Source organism: Phascolarctos cinereus, unplaced genomic scaffold (genome assembly GCF_003287225.1).
Source record: "Phascolarctos cinereus isolate Bilbo 61053 unplaced genomic scaffold, phaCin_HiC Scaffold_1;HRSCAF=81, whole genome shotgun sequence".
In the NCBI taxonomy this organism is placed as follows: Eukaryota; Metazoa; Chordata; class Mammalia; order Diprotodontia; family Phascolarctidae; genus Phascolarctos; species Phascolarctos cinereus.
The window spans coordinates 13,603,837-13,625,546 of NW_027555514.1; the positions used below are offsets into that span (position 1 = coordinate 13,603,837).

Below are 21,710 nucleotides of genomic sequence, written 5' to 3' on the forward strand. Positions count from 1 at the left end.
ACAAACTGCTTTACCAATATGCCTCAGTTCATCCTCACAACAACCCTGAAAGATAGGTGCTATTATTATCCCCATTTTACAGAAGAGGAAAGTGAGGCAGATAGAGGTTAAGTGACTTGCCCAAGGTCACACAGCTAGTAAGTGGCTAGGGCAGGATTCAAGCTGAGGTCACTTCACTTTTCAGTGCTTCAGTTTCCTCATCTATAAATCGAGGAAAATACAATCCTATGATACCTTTCTAGGTCCCAGCTTCCTCTCCTATAAAATGAGAAGAGTGGGTTCTATGACCTTTGTTGTCTTTCCAACTCTAATTTTATGCCTCTGTGATATCAAGGGAGCAAGAAATATGGAAAATTACATTGTAACACCATTTTAGCACTTAAGTTTAAAAAAAAACACTTTCTTCATCCCCCCACCTGTGCAAATGTTATTATCTATTCCTATTTTATGGATGGTTCAGAATCCCAAAGTTCACAGATGTCAGGAGCAGGACTCAAACCTTTGTCTCTCCTGATTCTAGGTCCTATGTCCTTTCAGGCATACCTCTCCCACCTATCTCAGCTGGACTTTTATTTTGATGATATTAGGAGGGAAGGAAGAGATGCAGCGTGTCCTAGTGGAGTGGCTGCTAGACTTGGGAGGCAGGAAGACCTGGCGTCTCCCAAGATTAGCGTTGTGACCCTGAGCAATGACTCAGTACCTTCAGCCATTCTTGAAGTTACTGACCGGCTGTGATCTGTATTAGGAAGACCTTCCCATACGTTGTGCTACATGGTTTACAAAATATTTTACAGACGTTGTCTCCCTGGGTCTTTCTAACAGCTCTGAGAGGTAGAGGCTATTGTTATCTCCATTTTACACATGAGGAAACGGAGGCACAGGAAGGTTATTTCCTTCAAAGCTCAGCTGTAGCCCCATCTCAACTACATTCCTCCAGCTGTTAGCACATCTGCCCCATAAAATTCCCTTTAATTTACTTCTGTGTGTATGCATGAAAAAGAGCATAAGGTCACTGGGGGGAATCATTTCATTTTTGCCCCCATAATCTCCCAGCTCAGCCTCAGTCCAGTACCTGGCACAGAACAAACCTTTAATAAATGCTTATTAATTGACTGATTAAGTAAATTGACCAAGGTCACACAGCTACTAAATTTCTGAGGCAGGATTGAGACCCAGGATTTCCAGACTTCAAGCCCTGGAGACCAGCCACTATTATCGCAGTGCCCCTTTACATTCATTGATGGCAGCTTTTTCCTCCTGGGTCACAGGTCCTTGACATTGACCAGAAAGGAAGGAAAGGGAATGATGCCCTGCAGGAATCATTAACTCAACAGCTCTGCCCCCTTCTCTCTGGTCCCTCAGCCAAAAGTTTAGCAAGTCCTCCATGCGCTTACAGATTTTAACCCATCCACGAGGCTGGTTCTGCCCCAGACTTGTATAGCTATAAGGACTTTCTAGCAGTGCTAACATATGAGAGCACTCATGTTTGTGTGTTAAGTCACTCAGAACTACATTTTACAAACCAGTTTTCCTTTCAGAGGTAACTTAGGAATGTCTCCTTTTAAAAGGGAATTTCTCTAGAATGAGAGAAAGCTGTAAAGTGCCCATTGTTAAGCCTTCCAGCTTTTAAAACCAAGTAATAAATGGTAAAGTTCTCAAGTATGTCAAAACAAAGACTTCCTGGGAGAACCAAGTAAAAGAGAAAGGATAGAACAGTATAGTCAATGGAAGCTGTGTTGGACCTGGAATCGTTAAAAAACAAAAAAAAAAAAACCCAGAGTTCAAATTCCCCCTTTGACACTTGCTGCCTCTGAGCCTCAGTTTCCTCATCTGTGAAATGGAAAGAATTCATTTCTTTACTAGCATGTTCATAGGGCTGGTGGAAAGTTCCAGTGAGATAATATAAGTGAAAACCTTCAATGTCTCCAGTAATGGGGGTGCTGTAGTCATAAACTTACAAACAAACCATGTGTGCTGTGTGCTTGGGTGCGTGTATGAGCGCGTGTGTATGTGCAGAGGTTGGGGGAGGATAGAGAATGTGATTGAACTCTGGTCTCCATAGTAAGATCTCATACTTGAGGCCTTCCCTCTCAACTCCGCATACCAGTTTCTTTCTGTTTCTGTGTTTACAAGTGAGCTGACTAGGAAGCAAAAAGTCAATGTTTTTTCTTCTACTGGAGGAAAAGACCCTTCATTTTTTGCATTTATTATGCATCAGATGAAATGTTGTTTTCTTTGTCAAATAATAACAATAACAACAACAGTAATCATAGTAATCATAATAAAATCAATAGCAATAATAGTAATAGTGGTAATAATAACAATAGTAATCATCAAATAATAACAGTAATAATAGTAATCATAATAGCAATAGTAATAATAATAACAATACTAATAATAATAACAAGCCAACATTTATACAGCCTGCACCTGATGTTTGCAAAGTCTACGAGCTCATTTGATTCCAAAAAGTGAAATGGGCTATTTCTGGGCGTGGAGTGGGACCCACCTCCCTGGAGGGAAGCCTGCCAGCAGCCTGGGCAGATTCCTGACCACTTGTCAAGGATGTTGGAGAGGGCATTTCTGTTCTAGTCTGGGTTGAACTTGAAGGCAGCTGAGATGCCTCCCAGCTCTGAGATTCTGGGCTTCTGGGCTCCTGTCTCTTGAGGACACCCCTGGTGTGGAGCTAGGGGATTAGTGGGAAGTCTTCTGCTTTTTCTTTCCATTTCCAAGCCATCGGAAGCCAAAGGAAGACAAAGCCAGATCAGGTGCCTTTCTACCAGTCCAAGGGCCCCATGCACAATAAACCCAGCGTTTGCATCCATATCCGAAAGGGACTAGACTGGAAAAAAAAAAATACAGTGTCACATTACCAGCCCTTCCACTACCATTCTGCCACCCCCTTCCCCAAAAAGGAGATAAATGAATGGCAGAATAAATAATTTATGCTAATGAAATTACTGCAATTAGTAATCCCACAATGCCCCTTTTAAAAGGCACAGCTGCTAATGTCAGGAAGCGCTGTCACTGCTGACCTTATCATAAGAGAAAGTGACAAATGGAGAATGTGGGGAAGACCAATCAGCAGTGAGCGCTGCTCAGCCTGGTGGCCCATTAGAGGCTGCGCTGGCAGTCCGACCCCAGGCCAGCTGCTCCAGCCCCCCATGCCCCTCCCCAAATCCCCCCTGCAGGGCCTCCTAACAATAGTCATTTCACCCCAGTGAGGCAAGTTGTCTCTGGCCACTTCCAGAGCTCCGGAAGCCACTTCTCCCGTCTCCAATTTACAAATGAAACTGTTGTTAAAAAGTGCTTTCCAGGGCACCAGACCCTTTTCTCTGGCTCCAGGCTGGGCAGGGACCGCCTTTGCCCCTTAGCTGGAGGTCTCCCGGCTTCCAGAGGAACAGGAAGAGCCTTGAATTTAGCTTGAAACAATGTTTCAAATGAGCCACACCCTACTCAGTAGGAAACAATGTTTCAAATTAAGCGGAGGCTGGAGGTGGGGGGCCTGCTGGGGGAATTGTTACCCAGGGTTTCTAAGGAGGTCAGTTAGTGTGTTTCAGCTTTTGCCCAATGAGAAGGAAGAAGTCTGGCCTCCTTAGAAAGCCCTCGTTCTCCAGCTCCTTCATTAGCTGAAGGAGAAAGAAGAAAGGAAGGAGACTCAGTGCACAGGTAGCCTTTTCAGGATACCAAGAGGTCATTGGAGCTGGTGCTTAACAAACGTTTGTGGATTGATTACCTAGGATCCAGGATTTGGAGCTGGAAGACCGTCCATCATAAAAGCCTTTTTCACTTTGCAGATAAGGAAAGTAAAGCCCCGAAAGAAGTGTCGTCCCCAGGGATCCCCAAGCAGTAAAGAGCAGAGGTGGAATTTAAATCCAGTTTCTCTGACTCCAAATCCATCAGTCTCCCTTCTATATGTAGCTGTTGCTTTTATATTCTGCCATTGGGACATTGATGGCTTTTTAAATATCTCTCTCTCACTCACTGACACACAAACACACACACACACACACACACACACACACACAGAGAGAGAGAGAGAGAGAGAGGCGCGCGTGCGCGCGTGCACACACACACACAAGAAAACCACGTTACAAAGTGTAGCCCTAGCCCGCCCCTCCACCCTGGCTGTCCTCGGTCCTCTGCCGGCAATATTAATGGGGCCGGGTGGAAGCATTTAACTGCATCGCCAGCCACTCGTGAGCAATTTGCCCAGAGATACCGAAGCGTTATTGACAACGCTTTGGTAAATTATGTGTGACTTTCCTCCGAGTTGGTGTAGCTCATTTAATTCATATTAATTGATTTTTAGGCTTCCCTTGATTAATTGAACTGGGTTCATCTTGTACAGAATGCAATAAATAACCATTAAAAGGAGGAAGATGTGACTTCACAAATTACAAAGTTAACTACTTCAGAAGTCACCGAGGACAAATTGGAAGGACCGTACTGCTGGGTTGGCTCTCCGGGAAGCTTTCAGGGGGAGGGGCATTTATCGAAGCTTTCCCAAGAAAATAGAAACCCTCCAATTCTGAATAGATCCTTCTTCCATCCCAGACTTCACCCCTTTCATTGACCTTTCTGGCCCCATCAGCCTGATTTGTATTTAAATAGGATTGCAGAGGAAATGAGCTTTTCGCCCCCTGCCCCACTCCAAGAGAAGGCCGGGCAGCTGCAGGCTGTGGGGACTCAACAGGGCTATTGCTCTAGCTCCACCCTAGAATACAAAGCTGGCCTCTGGGTGGTGGGCAAGGCAGGCAGGGCAAAGTCCCCCTTTCAGTCCCCTTTCCTCCACTCTTCTGGGGAGAAAGGTGGGTTATGGAGGGGCTGGGGGCCTTGTGAGCTACTCAAACCTGGGTGTGTTTCAGGAAGGCAGAATTAAACAACTGATTTCAGTCAACATGGTGTCCTGACTAGAATTTTGGGGTTGAAGTCAGCAAGACCTGGGTTCAAATCTAGTCCCTGACAGGTTCAAATCTAGTCTCTGACAGGTTCAAATATGATCAAGGCTGTTACATACTTGGAACACATTCCATATCAGCTGTTATCAGGGTTATCGTAATAGTTGATATTAATAAACAACATTTAAGGTTTATAAAGCATTTTGTATATACATGTATATTCATATATAAGTATGTGTGTGTGTGTATATATATAATATATATATATTTCTGTAGCTACTTACGTGTACCTATTATTTCCCCTGCTAGAATGTAAGCTCCTTGAGGGCAGGGACTCTTTCATTTTTTGTTTTCATATCTACATTGCCCAGTATATTTTTTTTTTATCGGACCTGGGAAACTCTATCACACATGCTGGCTCTGTAGATGAATAAATGCTCATTGATTGATTCCAAATATTATCTCATTTGATCTATACAACACCACCTAGAGGTATGGCCTGTGATGATCCCTATATTACAGATCGGGAGATTGAGGCTCAGACCTACCCAAGGTCACACAGATAATAAGTGTCCAAACCACAGTTCACACTGTGATTTTCCTAGCTCCCAGGGCAAGGCCCTATCCATGGTACCACAGTACCCCACATTGTCCATCCCCCAGGAAAGTGAAAGCTCTTGGAGGACAGAGATTCCTTGCTTTTCTCTGTGTACTCATCACTCAGCATCCCCTGGCACAGGATGAGGACTTAATTATAAGTATTTGTTGATTGATTGATGCCTAAATCTGCATTCCCATCCACTCCCCCCTCAGCGCAATTGAGTGGAGCTGAATGACGAACCAGGAGTTGGGGGACCTGGGTTCAAGTCCTGCCTTCTGTTACTTAGTATCTTTGTGACCTTAAGCAAGTCCCTTCCTTTCTAAGCCTCAATTTCCTCATCTATAAAGGGATAGAGAGGAAAGGGTGGGGTGGGGATATGATAGTAATAACACTTCCCTGGTATTGTTATGTGGCTTTGAGAATGAGATAACAAATGTAGACTGCTTTGCAAACACTAAAATACTTTATAAATGTCATCTTCCAAGTTAAATCTGATTTTTGAAGCTCAAAGTTAAACTTGCAGTCAGAAGCTCTGAGTTCTAATTTTGCTGCTGCTACTTACTGGCATGTGACCCTGGGTAAGTCACCTGACTTCTGACTGTTTTATTATCTGTGAAATAATGGTATGGGCTAGATGTTCCTGGAGTTTTTTCCAGCTCAGCCCTTCCATGATTGGCTGAAATCCAAGCTGCTTAGACTTACCCTCCATCGCCCCCTTTTCTCTTTCCAGCCCAGTGTAAAGGATTCTGTTAGTGCCTTCATGACCTACGCTCACACCAGTGTGAAAGAAATGAGCGCCCGCTACTACCAGAATGAGAGGAGGTACAACTATACCACCCCCAAGAGTTTTCTGGAGCAAATTTCTTTGTATAAGACGCTGCTGAAGAAGAAACAAAAAGAAGTGTCCCAGAAGAAAGAACACTTGGTGAATGGCCTCCAAAAGCTAGCGACAACAGCCGCCCAGGTGAGATTTGACTGTCTTCTTTCTAGGAGAGATATGTGCATGGATTCTAAATGTCTACAGCTCCGGGAATAATTTTCAAATTCAGAAAGTTATTTCCTTTTAAAGCAATGACTCAGCATTCTCTAAGGAGTCTATTGCTTAGCCTGACAATATACACAGGAAACACCAAGTGGATGAAAAATACATTTGCTTAGAATTTGACATATGACCGGATGTTCATGGAACCCGTGTACCATAGAATCATTGAGCTAGAAGGGATCTCAAAGGCCATGGAATTCACCATCCCTGCCCCCATTTTACAGCAAGGGAACTTTAAGTGACTTGCCTTATGCAGGTAGTAAATAGCCCAGCCAAGATTTCAGCCCGGGTCTACCCAAAAACTCTGCCCTCAAGTTGGTCCAGTCATACACTGATCTGGGCCAAGCACCAGAGATGGATGGATGATGGACTGCCTCCAAATTGAGTTGGGGAAATGAGTAGACAGGACTGCCTCAGGGAAATTACACAGCGTTTTCAGTGATCTTAGATTGTTCCCCGATGTACACCAAAAGTGTGACGCAGTAGAAAGGGCATGCACAGGCTATGGTGCCAGAGGTCATGGATGCAAATCCCAACCCAACTGATGACTGCTAGTGGGATGGTGGGCAAGTTGCATAATCATCTAGGCCTCCTTTTCCTCGGCTGTAAAATGAGGAGGCTAGACGAGGTGGTCTTTGGGACTCCTTCTAGCTTTAGTCCAATGATTCTTTGATATGTGAACTGAGATCCAGACGGGGCACTAAGGGGAGCAAACAGTGACTCCCCACCTCAGAGGCAGCTGGCCCTATTGTTGATGAGACGGGGACTTTGGGTGGGGATCTTCAGGCCACGGTGGGACCAGAAGGTGCTTGGAGTAGGAGACCCAGCATGTGGGAGCCAGTGGCTAACCATGGCAGGGTTATCTGTGGTCCAGGCCAGGTGCTTTAGCTGGAGAAGTCTGGGGCAACCTGGCTGGGGTGACCAGGGTACGTGATAGGTGGGTGGCACGGCTCCTCCCTGGGCACTGGGGTCACCAAAGAAAGTGTGCTTTGTCCCTTATTTGTTTTCAGGTATGCAGGCAGTGCCCTATAGTGGGGGCAGGCTGGCTCTGGGGTTAAGAAATCAGGGTCTAGTTACCACTTCTGCCTCTTATTCCCCTGGGTGTAGGGTGAGGGAGGTGAAGTGGAGAACCTGGGTGAGGCAGATGAGGTAGAGAAGGCTGAACTAGGAGTCGCAGGACCTGAGATCAAATTCTGCCTTTAATAGCTGACATTAGGCAGGTCACTTAAACTCCCCATGCCTCAGTTTCCTCATTTGTAAGATGAAGGCACTGGACTAGACCTCTCAGGTCATCTTAAAATTGCTTAAATCACTAAATCGAGAGCTAAATCACTTCCCTTTACTGGACCTCAGTTGCCTCATCTGTGAAATAATGGCATTGAGCTGGAAGATCTCCTAACTTCTGACTTCCTATTCTGATCCTTGGAGGTCTCAGCTGGAGGGTTCTGACTGGGCAGGGAAACTCCTCCCTTATTTTCTTCCTCTTGCTTTCTGAGACTCTTCCCTAAGCAGCAGGACAGCCTTTGTTCCCCCCCTCCCCCACCCCATCCCCAGCACAGCTGCTGGGGGGTCAGAACCACTCATCTGCCCATAGCTAGAGATGGCTCCAGGTACTAGGGTCAGGGTGCCTGTTGGTCCTCTAAGTCTGGGGGAGCCAGAGCAAAGTTCATGGCATCGCAGAGTAAGAGCTAGAAGAGATTTTTGGCACCTTCACTATCTACCTGCCCATTTTACAGATGGGGAAACAGGCTCTGAGAGGTCAGGTGACTTGCACAGGGTCACACAGCTAATGGGCACCAGAGGCAAGATCTTGACTCCAAATCAAGCACTCTATCCCTGGAATGCTGCCTCTGACATCAGACTCCTCACTCGGGGTCCTCCACCAGGAGCGAGTCCTTGGGGGAGTCACTGTCTCACTGGGATACTCTGACTGCTGAGCAGGTAATGAGTGAACTCCACCCCAGGAACAGTGAGAGAGATGCTCCAGGGACAGACCTGAGGGCTGGGGCAAGGATCAGAGCTGACGACCTGAGACGCTGCTGTGAGGCTGATGCAGTTTGTGGAGTTCAGGCTCTTCTTTCTGTTCAGTGCTGGTCCCTTCTCTGCCTTTCCTTCCAGTTCCTGTCTACTCCTACCCCCTAGCTTGCTTCATGAAGCCTAGACTCCTCCCTGGTCCCCATCCTCCACACAGCTAAGTGATAGCCCTAAAACACAGTTCTGACCACATCGCTCCTCTGCTCAAGAAACTCCTCGGCTCCCTATTGCCTCTTGGATAGAAATGACAGTCATCTGTCTGGCGTGGCAGCCCCTCCCAGTCTTGCTCTGGCTAAGCTGTAGGCTGACTTCACCTAACACCCTTCAGGCACACTACATCCCAGCCGAAGGGCATGACTTGCCTTTTCCCGGAAGGGGCAGTTCTGCTGCTTACACAGGCTGTCCCCCTCCATCTTCCACACTGGAACCTCTCAGTGCTCAGCTTAAGCCCTAGCTCCTATAAGAACATAAAATCCCAAGGGCAGGGAGACCTTGTTCCTCTGAACCTTTAGCAGAGCGTCCCCCCGCTTCCTCCCAAATTACTTGGTATTGACCTCTCAGTGTACCTGCTGTTTGTTGCTCCCACAGGAGAATAGGGAAGTAGTTGCCTGTTTGGGAGAGGCAGCATTGGGGAGAGGATAGAGTATACCACACTTGGAGGCAGGAAGAACCTTGGGTTCAAATGCCACTTCAGATACTTACTAGCTGCGTGTTCCTGGGCAGGTCACTTAACCTCTGTGTGCCTCCCTTTCCTAATCTGTAAATTAGATGGCTGCATTCAGTGTCCTCTAAGGTCCTTTCCAGCCCCAAATCAGTGATCCAGAGTGTGACCTTAGACAAGTCATCCTTCTCAGCACCCTAAGACAGCCCACTAAGACCCAAAGTCACAGAGTGTGTAGTGAGTGATGGTCGGGAAGCCTCTAGCAAGGGCAGTCCAGATGGAATGGTGGGAGCAAACCCCCCAGCCTACCACAAGGCCATGTTTGTGGCAGAGAGGAGCGGGGAGGAGCCAAGGTGGGTGGATGGACAGTTAGAGAATGCATTTATTAAACGCCTACTGTGTAGCAGGCACTGAGGATACAAGTACAAGCAAGCAAGGTGGTCCCTGTTCTCAAAGAGCTGGCGGCTGGCCAGGGAGGACAGCCCATAAGGGAGCCTGCCTGGGTATGGTGGCACAATTTGGAAACTGGGGATTCTGGGAGATTAGACCATAGCTGGCCTTTTATTGCTGGTGGGCAGAAAGTGGCCAGGGGCTGGATCCAAAGAGAAATCGGGCGACAGTCTCCCCCTCCAGCTCCTCATAGCGGTGACCCTTGGCTTCTGCTGCTCCCAGAGTTTTTGCCCTGGACCCCAAACGGCGCCCAAATAACCCACCGCCTTCTCTCTGACACATCAGGTAGCAGACCTCAAAGGCAAGCTAGCCTCTCAAGAGGTAGAGCTCCACCTGCGAAGCCAGGACTCTGAGGCTCTGATTACCAAGATCGGCCTTCAGACGGAGAAAGTGAGCCAGGAGAGGGCCATTGCCGACGGCGAAGAGCAAAAGGTCAGTCCCCCTCCTCGAGGCCGGCCTCTGTTTAGCACAAAATAAACCTTGGCAGGTGGGCCTTTCTGAGCTCCTCGTTACTCCCGTAGGAGCCAGCCTCCGCGCCGGGATTACCACTTGACCTTTCTGTACATAATGCATTTTCTCAACCTTTGATAGTATGGAGGAACAATCGTGCTGAGCTCACTCAGGTGGCTGATGGATTCGGACCTTGAACGGCAGGCCTGCAGGTGGTACGGCAAAGGTCAGGGTGTCACCTCCGAGCTGCAAAGGTCTGGGGCCAAGAGGCAAATGCAGCCACTCAGTGGTTAACCAGATCCGTTCTATTGGCTGGCAAGCTGAGCTCCGGAGCCTTCGCTAGGGGTCCCGTTTGACTAGCCCCCAAGCTGTGGTCTGTGCCCACTCTTGTCTTTATGAGGGGCCCCAGAGTTCTGTGGAGGGTCAAGCAGGTCCTGGCCTGACAAGCTATAGCTTCCCTGGACACTGAATCTGAAGCAGGGGAGCTCTTTGCTTTCAGACTTCTGGCAAAGCACCATCTTGAAGGGAAGGCTGGGTGGGACAATGGTCAGTGCTCTGAACTCAGAGCTGAGTTGAGAAGATGATGCTAATGTAGCGAGTGCTTTGAGGTCTGAAAAGGCTTCACATGGATTATTTCATGTGACCCTCCCACCAGCCCTGTGAAGTAAGTGCTATTTTCATCCACATTTCACAGATTAAGAAACTGAGACTGGGAGGGGTTAATTGAATCACCCAGGACCACAAAGCTAGTATGTATCCAAGATAGGATTCAAACTCTGGTCTTCCTGACCCCAAGTCCACTCTGCCTCAACTGCATGACCCCGGGAAAAGCATTTCACCTTAGCCTCAGTTTCCTCATCTGTAGAAAGGAGATGATAGGGGCAGCTGGGTGGCACAGTGGTAGAGCACCGGCCTTGAATTCAGGAGGATCTGAGTTCAAATCCAGCCTCAGACACATAATACTTACTAGCTGTGTGACCCTGGGAAAGTCACTTAACCCCACTGCCTAGCCAAAAAAAAAGGAGCCGATAATAGCACCTACCTTACAGGGTTGCTGTGAGAATCATATGAGATCACATATTTGAAGTGCTTTGTAAGCCTTAAAGTTCTATATGAGTAGAAACTATTATTGTTATTATAATCATCTTACAAGGGATCAAAGATGTTGGTAAAGTAAAAGTCACCTCTGCCAGTAAATCTTTGGAACGTTTTCCAAATATAAATAGAACAACACATATGCATACCTGAATGTTTATTGTGACTCATACAGACTCTACCATGAAGTAGGAAGAATTAATTACTTCTGTCACATTTAAATATAAATCTGAAACATTTAATGTTAATGAAAACTAAAACTCATAGACTCATTCAACCATTTTTTAAAAAATTGTGCTGATGTCTTTTGTTTTTATATACCAATTATTTTTGATATGTGTGATCCTGGGCGTGTCACTTAACCCTGTCTGCTTCAGTTTCCTCATCTGTAAAATGAGCTGGAGAAGGAAATAGCAAACCACTCCAGTGTCTGGTACATAGTAGATACTTAATAAGCACTTGTTTCTTGCTTGCTTCTTCAATCACAGGCTTGGTACAGAGGGAGAAATATAGCTTGGTTTGGGGGATCAGAATCCTCCCTGTGAAACAGTCAGGGCTTGGAATATTCAGCCTTTTAATGCAGCATGGCATAGCAGAGCAGGCACAGACCCTAGAATTGTCAGATCTGGGGAGGGGATGCTGTGTGGCCTTAGAAATTGCCAGATTTCTAGGGGATAGCAAGGTGGAACACAGGGCTTAAAGTCAGGAAGACCTGAGTTCGAATGTGATCTCAGACACAAGCTATGTAACCCTGGGCAAGTTACTTAACTTCTGTTTGCCTCAGTTTATTCAGCTGTAACATGGGGCTAATAATAGCACCATGGTTGTTCTGAGATTCAAATGAGATAATAATTGTAAAACATTTAGCACAGTGCCTGGCACATAGTAGCCACTATATACATATTAGCTATCATTATTATTGTTACTTATATTTCTTACTTCATAAGGTTATTTACTGTGAAAATTTAAAAAGATAATGTAGGTAAAGTGCTTTGTAACTGTAAAAGCTACATGTGGCCATGTGTGTGTACATGTGTGTCCGGATGCCCAGCTGCTAGTGCCTCCTCCTCCAAAATTACCTGGTAGTTACTCTGGATGCATTTTGCACAAATGTATGGATATGTCTCCCCGATAGAATTTCAGCTCCTTGGCTTTGAGAGTCGTATCACTCCACTTTCATCTCCCTGACCTTAGTGCCTAGACCAGGAGCTGACAAATTGCAGTTGCTTAATAAACACTTGTTTATTAATTTGAGCTATTTCCCTAAAAAGATAAAGGATCAAAGAGTATTAATAGGCACTTCTCCAAGGAAGAAAACACGTTCCAGTGGTCACTAATAATTAGAGAAATTCAAAGGAAAACAATTATAAGGTTGTATCTTGCATCTGTCAGGTTGACAAAGTTGGCCAAAAAAGCAATGACAGTCGTTGGAGGGGCTGTGGCAAACAAGCACACGTGTGTCCAGTTGGTGGGATTATGAAGTGGTCTAACCATTCTTGGAAGCAACTTGGAATTACACACAGAAAGTTACTAAACAGTATGTGCTCTGTGACCCAGCAACACCGCTACTGGGTCTGTGTCCTACAGATCGAGAAAGAAGAAAGGGCAGCGTTGTATACAAACAGATTTCAGCAGCTCTTTTTGTAGTGACAAAGGACTAGAAACGAAGGAGGCGACCGTACTTGGGGAATGGCCAGAGAAATCGTGGTGTATGAAATGCAGTATTATTGCACCTTAAGGAATGACAAAAGGGATAGTTTCAGAAAAACCTGGGAAGACTTAGATGAACTGATACAGACGGAAGGGAACAGAACCAGGATGACAATTAGGGTTAGTAATCTGCTAGAAGAGTAACATTGTAAGGAAAAATAACTCTGAAAGACTTAAGAACTCAGATCAAATGAATGACCAATGCCTCCAGAAGACCAGTGATGAAGTGTGCTGTTCACCTCCCGATAGAGACAGATGAAGGACTCCGTGCAGAATGAGATTGTCAGAGGTGGCTACCTCGGGTATTTGTTTTGCTTCACTATGTGTATTTGTTACTAGGGTTTGGGTTTTTTTTCTTGGGGGTGGGGATTGGGAAGTATAAAGGAAAGAGGGGCTGGTGATTGAGTTGCCAGAAAGAAAAGAGAATTATAAAAACATTTTCTTTAAATACACAAAAGAAAAGAGTAAGATACCCACAAGGAAACACACACAAGCAGAACAGCTGTGAAAGTTACATTATGAATTTATTTTAAACTGAAATGAGAGAGCAAACTCTCTACATCATAGAGCTTCAGAGTTTCACGTGCCACCCTCTTTTTCAGTGCTTCTTTGTATATGGAAATAATCATTTGAAATCAGAAATTTTAAAAAATTGAAAAGAGTGAATCCTTATTTATAAATTCTTCGCACTCCAACCTCACAGAGTGCCTGGAATATAGTAGATGCTTAATGAATACTTATTGACTAATTCCTTCATCATCATCAGATGGGGAAATATTTCTGGGCATGCCACGTGGTTGGGATTCTGGACTCTGAGTTCTTCAGGATGAGCAGCCACCCCCAGCTGGTTTAGGCTGCCCTTTTCTGCCTTTGTCCTTCACTGGAGCAAGGCCTCCTTTTAATGGGCATCCATTGTTTTGTGGATTGTATTTACCCAGATGGAAGGTCACTTCCAGTTTTCATTGCTAACAGACCTCATTCGGAGGTTGATATTTCAGCTGAATTTGAACGGCTCTAATATTTTTCTGCCTTTGGGCCAACTGAAAGCTGCTGGTGGAAGTGGGGCTTGGTTCTGCTTCAGAAAGACTGAGGGAAGGATAGGTATTTGGAGTTGATTCTGCAGTAGTGAAAGCCCCCAGCTCACACTGTTCAGACACTAACAGACGGTGGGCTTCTAACCGATAGATTTGGACTCATGGACAATATGAAATAGTATTAATATCCCAAAGTCACAGCTGGCAAGTAACATCTAGTCCAACCTATACATTAATGAAAGCACTAGATTTAAAGTCAGAGGTCCTGGATTCAAATCCTCTGCCACTGTGTGTGTTGGGGCAAGCCACATGACTCCTCTGGACATCAGCTTCATCTTCTGTGATGAACAAGTTGAATTGGGTTATCTCTGATGTTCCTTCCTTCTATACCCAATAAGGGTTCCTCTGGCCTTGGCTTGCAGACCTCTAGTAAGGGAAACTTCTGACCTCCCAAGTACCCCCATTCACCTTCCTACATTGTTGAAAAGCTTTCCCTTCCTTGTTACGGAAAAATTCCCTTTCTACGAATTGTTGGCTGGATGGTGCCAGACTTTCCCTCTTTATCTCGATGAGTTCTTAAAGCCTCGTGATTTGGTCCTTTTCACAGACCATTCACAGAACAGACAAGCATCCACTGTGCCTATATCGATGCTAATGTCCTATTCTGAGTTTAGATCCAAACTTCATACAGCCTTGGCACCCGGCGGAATCAGAAGGGGACACCTGTAGGAAGGAGCACTTGGGCTGACGTTTGAAGGGGGCTAGGGACTCCGAGAGGAAAAGAAGTAGCCCAGTTGGGCAGGAGCGTGCCATGTACAATGGGGAACAATGTGCTATGAGTCAGAGCCAGCCCACAGAGGGCGTTAAATGCCAAAGAGAGACAGAGGAAGCCACCAAAGCGCCTGGCAGTATTTGAAGCAGCAAATTCTAGTGGAGAGAACTTCTTGGAACCAGGGAGATTTGGGTCTGGATCTTGCCTGTGCCCCTTCCTGTGTGACCCCTGGGCAAGTGACTAGACCTCTCTGAGCCTCAGTTACCTTCATCTATAAAATGGGTTTAATAACATCTGCTTCAAAAGCAAATGCGGCTTTTTGTTGGTATTGTTTGATAAGAATCACACAAGATGATGTATGCACATCAGTTCACAGACCTTCCACAATGCCATAGAATTGTGAAGTCCCTCCGGATGGCTACACTATCTGCATATATACATATGCACACACATATACATATATATGCACACACAAAAATGTAATAGTGTCCTGATTTTTTAACCTGGACAGATTTTTATTTATAATTTTGTATAATAAAAACACTTGCAGTCTTCTCTCACTGCCAAATGTCAGAGGTTCAGAAGCCCTATCCCCCAGCGTGTGGGTATGTGCCCGAGTGTGTGTGGGAGGGGCCCTCTGGCAGTGTTGGTGGAGGGTGCCCCATGGTGGGGAGTGAGGAGGGGGAACCACCCAGCCACCCAGTTAACAGTCGTGCTTGGAAAGTACACAGTAGGCAGCAAAATAGTGGTTAATCAAAGGAAACGTAATTAGTGCTAATAAAGATGTAGTAGACAACGTAATTTGTTGTGAGCTGGGTCTAATTTTATGGTAGAGTTAAACCTGATTTGTTGCAAATCCATAGAAAGTAATGTACTTCTAGTCAGGTTTCTGACCTCCCTTTCCAAGGGCCATGGGCCCCAGCCCTTCCCTCTGGGCAGCAGCCTGAGAAGAAGGTGAATATGAGTCCCCAGGGTTCCTCCCAGGGATTGCCTATTTCTGCCAGCAAAATGGCAGCCTCCATTTCTTTCCTGTTCTCCCCCTCCCCCTTCCCAGTGAGGTCACTTCCCGCTCTACAGACACAGTTGTTGTTGACTTGCTGTTCAAAGGAGAGTGTCTTGAGGGCAGGGACCACGTTTTTTGCCTTTCTTCGAATCCCCTTGGTGCTTAGCATAGTGTCAGGTATAAAGCAGGTGCTTAATAAATGCATGTTGTTTTTATTCCTTTCCAGCTCTGTCCCCATATTCTGTTTATCTCATATGATGCAATTTAAGTTAATAATTCATCAAATATTTCTTAAGTACCTACTATATGCAGAGCCCTGTGCTAGTTTCTGGGATATGGTACAAAATATACATAGGACCCAGTCCCTTCCTTCAAGGAGCTAGTAATCTAGTAGAAGGACAAGACAGGTCAACTTAAAGATAATACATTCAAATAAATAATATTACATTAAATATTCTAATTAAAATAATCCATAAGCCTCAGTTCCTTCCCACAAGGAGTTTACAGTCTAATCCAATAAGAGGACAAGACAAGAACTCTTAAATCCGTAATGCACAATGATATGGAGGAAAGGTCGTCTGACCTGGGGACCTGACCCGGAGTCACAAAGATCTGGGTTCAATCCCATCTCTGAAGTGTGGCTCAGGTCTCTTGCCTTATCCTCTCTGAGCCTGAGGCAGACCTGTAGGACTTAGCTAAGTTGCCTCTCCTCTGCCAGTTGGTAGGAGGACTACCCAAATCTCTTCAGTCATGTCCAACACTCTGTGATCCACTTTGGGATTTTCTTGTCAGAGATACTGGAGTGGTTGGCCATTTCCTTGTCCAGCTCATTCTGCAGATGAGGAAACTGAGACAAATGGGATTAAGTGACTTGCCCAGGGTCACACAGCTAGTAAGTGTCAGAGGCCACATTTGAACTCAGGTCCTAAATAGCAAGGCATGGTAAATGAGGCAGAGAGTTATGATACAAATTGAGAGGTTGGGACGGGGAGGTCATTACCAACCTGGGTCATCCTCAATGTGTTGGAGGAGAGGGCTTTTGAAATGAGCTTTAGCAGAGTGAGCGTAATTCAGCAGCATCCCAATAGGAAACAGTGTCATTGTCATCCCCCAGAGAGGCAGGGCAGTTGAGTTCAAGGCAGATTGTAGAAAGCCTTGAATGCTGGTAAGGAGGGAGGTAAGGCTCGTTGGGTGTTAGGCTTTGTGAGTTTGTTAATATGGGATCTGGTGGGAGCCAGAGGGTGGTTGGGCATTGAAAGCTTTGCAAATATATGAGCCATATAAGAAAGTGAATGGTTATTTGTTATTCCTAGTAGACTTTGATGCTCTAATGAGGCAGCAAAGTGTCAGGGTAATAGGGAATCGGGGAGAGTGGAGGGCCAACCCTGCCTGAGACACTGTGCAACCCTGGACAAGTCACCTAACCTTTGTCTGCCTCACTTTCCTCATCTGGAAAATAGGGTAATGATAGCACTAATCGTACATGGTTGTTATATGAGTATCAAATGAGATATTATGGGTAAAGTTCCTTGCAGACCTTCAAATGCTTTAAACATTAGTTATTATCACCGATGGATCTGGAATCTCATCTTAGATGTGGGTGTTCCATTCATTAATGCTAATTATGACCCATCCCTACCTGCTGAACCAGTGTGCTCCTATCTACTAGGGGTCCAGTCAACATCCTAGGACCTCCCTTGTGGTCCCATGACATTGCGTGGATGCTGATGCGCTGTGTGGGACAGCAGTCCTGAGTTTATCCTTCAGTCTTTCTGCACTTTTCTTTTCCAGTCGTACGTTTGTCAGATGACATCTTGTGCGTTACTTTGGATAATTCCTCATAAGGTGTGGCCTCCTCAAGCCCCAAGCCCATAGTCATGATGATTCTTGTTTGAAGTCACGATCCTCACTCACCCTTCTATCCGGCCTGAGTGATTACAAAATTCTTTCCATAAAACTTCCTTTATAAGTAATGCTGTAAGTTTGACAACATCTATTTTACAAATAAGGAAACCAAAAGGTCAGTGAAGTGACTTACCCAGGATCACACAGCAGGTATCTTTTGCCTTCAGAGAGGGAATCTACACCAAGCTGCTGTCCCCAAACTGGCACCTGCTGTGTGAGCCAGGTTCTGTGCCCACCATTGTCCACCTGCTCAAAATACAGATGAAATAGGATTTTGTTGGAATTCACAGTTGCATTCAGAACTGTGTCTTTCATGAGAAGATGCTAACACGTGTGTGTGTGTGTGTGTGTGTGTGTGTGTGTGTGTGTGTGTGTTTTGTGTTCGCACTTAGGTGGCTGCGATCCAGGCAGAAGTATTCCAGAAACAGAGAGAGTGTGAGGCTGACCTGGCCAAAGCGGAGCCTGCCCTTGTCGCGGCCACAAACGCACTGGTTACGCTGAACAGGGTACATGTCAACCAGTTTCTCAGATTAGTAAATTGCCTCAAAAGTCATTCTGAAAAGAAGTGGGGGTTTGGATAACTGGACTCTGGTAAATCACTGAAGATCATCGATTCAGAGCTAAAAGAGGCCTTAGGAGACATCTAATCCTACCCTGTCATTTGGAAGATGCACAAACCTGATTTAAGAATGGCAAAGGAGGAGGGGCAGCTAGGGGGTGCAGTGGATAGAGCACCAGCCTTGGAGTCAGGAGGACCTGAGCTCAAATCCAGCCTCAGACACATAACACTCACTAGCTGTGTGACCCTGGGCAAGTCACTTAACCACAATTGCCTCACCAAAAAAAAAAATTGGCAAAGTGACTCATCCAAGGTAGTACGCGGCAGAGCTGTACTTTGAACCCAGGTCCTCAGGGTCAAAAGAAGTGCTAATTAGCACTGAAGCTTAATGGCTCAAAACTGTTATTAGTAATGGTGGGGGTGGTAATAGCAGTGCATCAGCAGTAGGAGCAGTAGCAGGGAAAGGAAGAGGAGGAAGAGCTAGTTTGCACAGCAGGTAGAGTGCTGGGCTTGGGCTGGAGAAGACCAGAGTTCAAATCCAGCTTCAGACACTTATTAGTCATGTGACTTTGGGCAAGTTCCTCAACCTCTGTCTGCCTCAGTTCTCTCTTCTGCAAAATGGGGATACTAATGAGATATTTGGGAAGCCCTTAGCACAGTGCCTGGCACGTGGTAGGCCTTCAATGAATGTTTGTTCCCTCCCCTTACACCCTCTTCCCATTGGGAATGATCCTTGAGGTCATCAGGCAGGCCTCCCTCCCAGGACGGGAATCTCCTCCACAACTCTGCAGTCCCGGCTCAAGCATTCCCAGGAAGGGGCAGCTCACTCCTCGGGAGGCAGTCTCTTCCTCGGCTGGACAGCCTGCCTCCACCTCCCTCTTATTCGGACCCTGGCATCCTGCCAGTCTGAACTTGGATGAGACACCTGTGTCATCCCCAAACACACACACACACAGAGCCCCAGCCTCCCACCTTCTGTGGGTCATGTCCACCAGAGGCTCAGAGTTTTCGGGCTAAGACGTGTGCTCTGGTTTTTGTTTGGTTTTTTTTTGTCTTTGTCTTGACTGTGACTTTGTCCCTGGAGGGAACGCTCACATGGAAGCTGTCCATGCTGGTACAAACTTATCTATAACCTCTAGTCTTAGAGAGTTGCCTTCAAGGTTAAGTGACTTGCCCAAGGTCACGCAACCCCCATACGTCAGAGGTAGGACACGTACCCCAGTCTTCCTTTCTCCAAGGCCCACCCTTTATCCATTATGCCCCCCTACCTGTCCAGCTACTAGATATGTGTTATGATAGTTCTATGATACATAGAGTTCTGTCTCATATGAAATATGTTGCATTTTTCTTTTGTCCAGTACCAGCCACATCTATGCCTGCTGATGCCTGTCTCACAATATTCACCCCCCGCTTGCCCTCCATGCTTGACAGCTGTACAATCCCAGGCAATCCTTTGAGTAAAAACATCATGTCTCCCTGTCAAAGTCTAGACAGGGAACCTGGGAAGGGTCAGATCCATCAATAACCAGAGTAGGTGAGCCTCAGAGGGGAGGGCCTTGAAGGAGAGGGACTCGAGAGAGGTCAGCTTTGATGGAGGATAGGGAACGGAGGTAGAGACCAGAGACGGTAGGAGATGAAGCCTAGGGATTCCAGGCCCAGAAGCGGCTTGACTGGAGCATTCCATGTGAACAAAGGAGGGGGAGACGAGAGAAAAGGAAGATACCAAAGACACATTTAACCATCTTCCTCTCGCACCCAAGACTGACCTAGCTCCTGGCAATGCCGAGTGGATTCTGCCTGAGTGTGTCTCTTGTTTCCTAGGTGAACCTCACAGAGCTGAAAGCCTTCCCCAATCCACCCATTGCAGTCACCAACGTCACTGCAGCCGTAATGGTCCTGCTGGCTCCGCAGGGTCGGGTGCCCAAAGACCGGAGTTGGAAAGCTGCCAAAGTCTTTATGGGAAAGGTAGTGGCCCCTTACCAGACTCCATGTTGTTTTTTTCATGGATTTTCAGTATGGCAGGAAGCATAGCTGGGTAGTCAAGGGAACCTTCTGTCAGAAGAAGAAGCCTTCTCTGTTCAATGGATCCTACCACATGCTCGTGTCAAGGTTGACATCTTGGGGCTGCCTCCATTTAGGGTGGCAGCACTTTGGAAATGAGGTAGTGGTTTCTGCCTCTGGCCTCTGCCCTGGTCAAACCATTCGGGGTACCATGTTCAGTTGCGGGGATCACAGCTAAGAGTGGACACTAATGAGCTGGAGAATGTGCGGAGGAGGGCAGCCCCAGCAAAGGGTCTTGGGCTGCCCTGTGCGGGTCTCTTGAAGGCACTGGGTGTGTTTACCCTAGGGAAGGTGTGGCCGCTGTGAAGTGCCTCAAACTTATTTGGGTGAAAGAGATTGATTAGCCTTGCTCTATCACTTCCCTTCTCACAGTCTTCAGTTTCCTCATCCACAAAATGGAGAAAACCAGCACCCGCCTCCCAGAGTTGTTGTAAAGATCAAAGGTCACCTGACCTGCCACACATATCAAGGCTAACCTGGAATTAAGGCCCGTCTTGCTTGGCAGAAGGCTGTCCTCTGCGTTACACCTTAGGAACATGGGGTCACCTGTGCACCGCGGGAAGGCCCCTAGGAAGGGCTGAGAGCCCCACAACCACAAAGTATTTCTTTGCAGAGTTCGGGAGGCATATTCAAGGCGCCGTGAGCGTCAGTTGGAAAGTTACTAATTATTTGCACAATTATGAGGGCTGCCAAGTGTAGGCAGGAGAAAATTACATGGATTTCTTGTTCTGGAAAAATTTTGCAAATGCAGGTGAAGCAATAGGGCTTTTTTATTATTATTATTTTTCTTTTCTATCTTGCTTTTCTTCTCTTCAAAATGGGAATGCCTCCTGTGTCGGGACTGAATATTTTACCCTGGGGTAGGAGAGATTTTCAAAGTGTCCATTGCTAATGCTGACTCCACACTGGAAAGCCTGAAAAAGCCAAACAGTAGGAGGAATGCCACTTGCCAATTTTGCTTTCATGATTTTCGGCCTAAAAGCCGATTTTAACTTTTGATCTTGGCATTTTCTCGGCAGTGGTGGCAGCTTCATGGCAATGCGTCTCTTCACTTTGCAGGTCGATGACTTTTTGCAGGCGCTAATTAACTACGACAAAGAGCACATTCCGGAGAACTGTCTAAGAGTGGTTAATGAGCAATATTTGAAGGACCCCGAATTCAACCCAAACCTGATCCGCACCAAGTCCTTTGCGGCCGCTGGTCTCTGCGCCTGGGTCATCAACATTGTCAGGTTCTATGAGGTAGCCTTGCGGGCACTCAGGGAAGGTTAGGGGTGGGCTCAGCCAGATCAGCATCCTGCGTGGAAAGAGGGGGAAAGGGAAAGAGGGCAGAAGGACAGATATCTAAAGAGAACAGAGCACGGGCATGGCAGTTCTCCAAGGCAGGGCTATTTCTCAGTTTGACCTGTTTCTCTACCTCCTGCCACAGTAT

General features: G+C 46.3%; 1 protein-coding gene across 1 annotated transcript in view; it reads left to right on the plus strand.

Moving 5' to 3' along the window:
* DNAH11 (dynein axonemal heavy chain 11) overlaps positions 1-21,710 on the plus strand; it is a 320,191-nt gene that overhangs the window by 226,287 nt on the left and 72,194 nt on the right. The window contains exons 56-60 of the mRNA XM_078150757.1: positions 6,233-6,466; positions 9,975-10,121; positions 18,051-18,164; positions 20,039-20,182; positions 21,338-21,520. Of these exons, the coding sequence (XP_078006883.1) occupies positions 6,233-6,466; positions 9,975-10,121; positions 18,051-18,164; positions 20,039-20,182; positions 21,338-21,520 (822 nt within the window). The remainder of the gene's footprint in view (positions 1-6,232; positions 6,467-9,974; positions 10,122-18,050; positions 18,165-20,038; positions 20,183-21,337; positions 21,521-21,710) is intronic.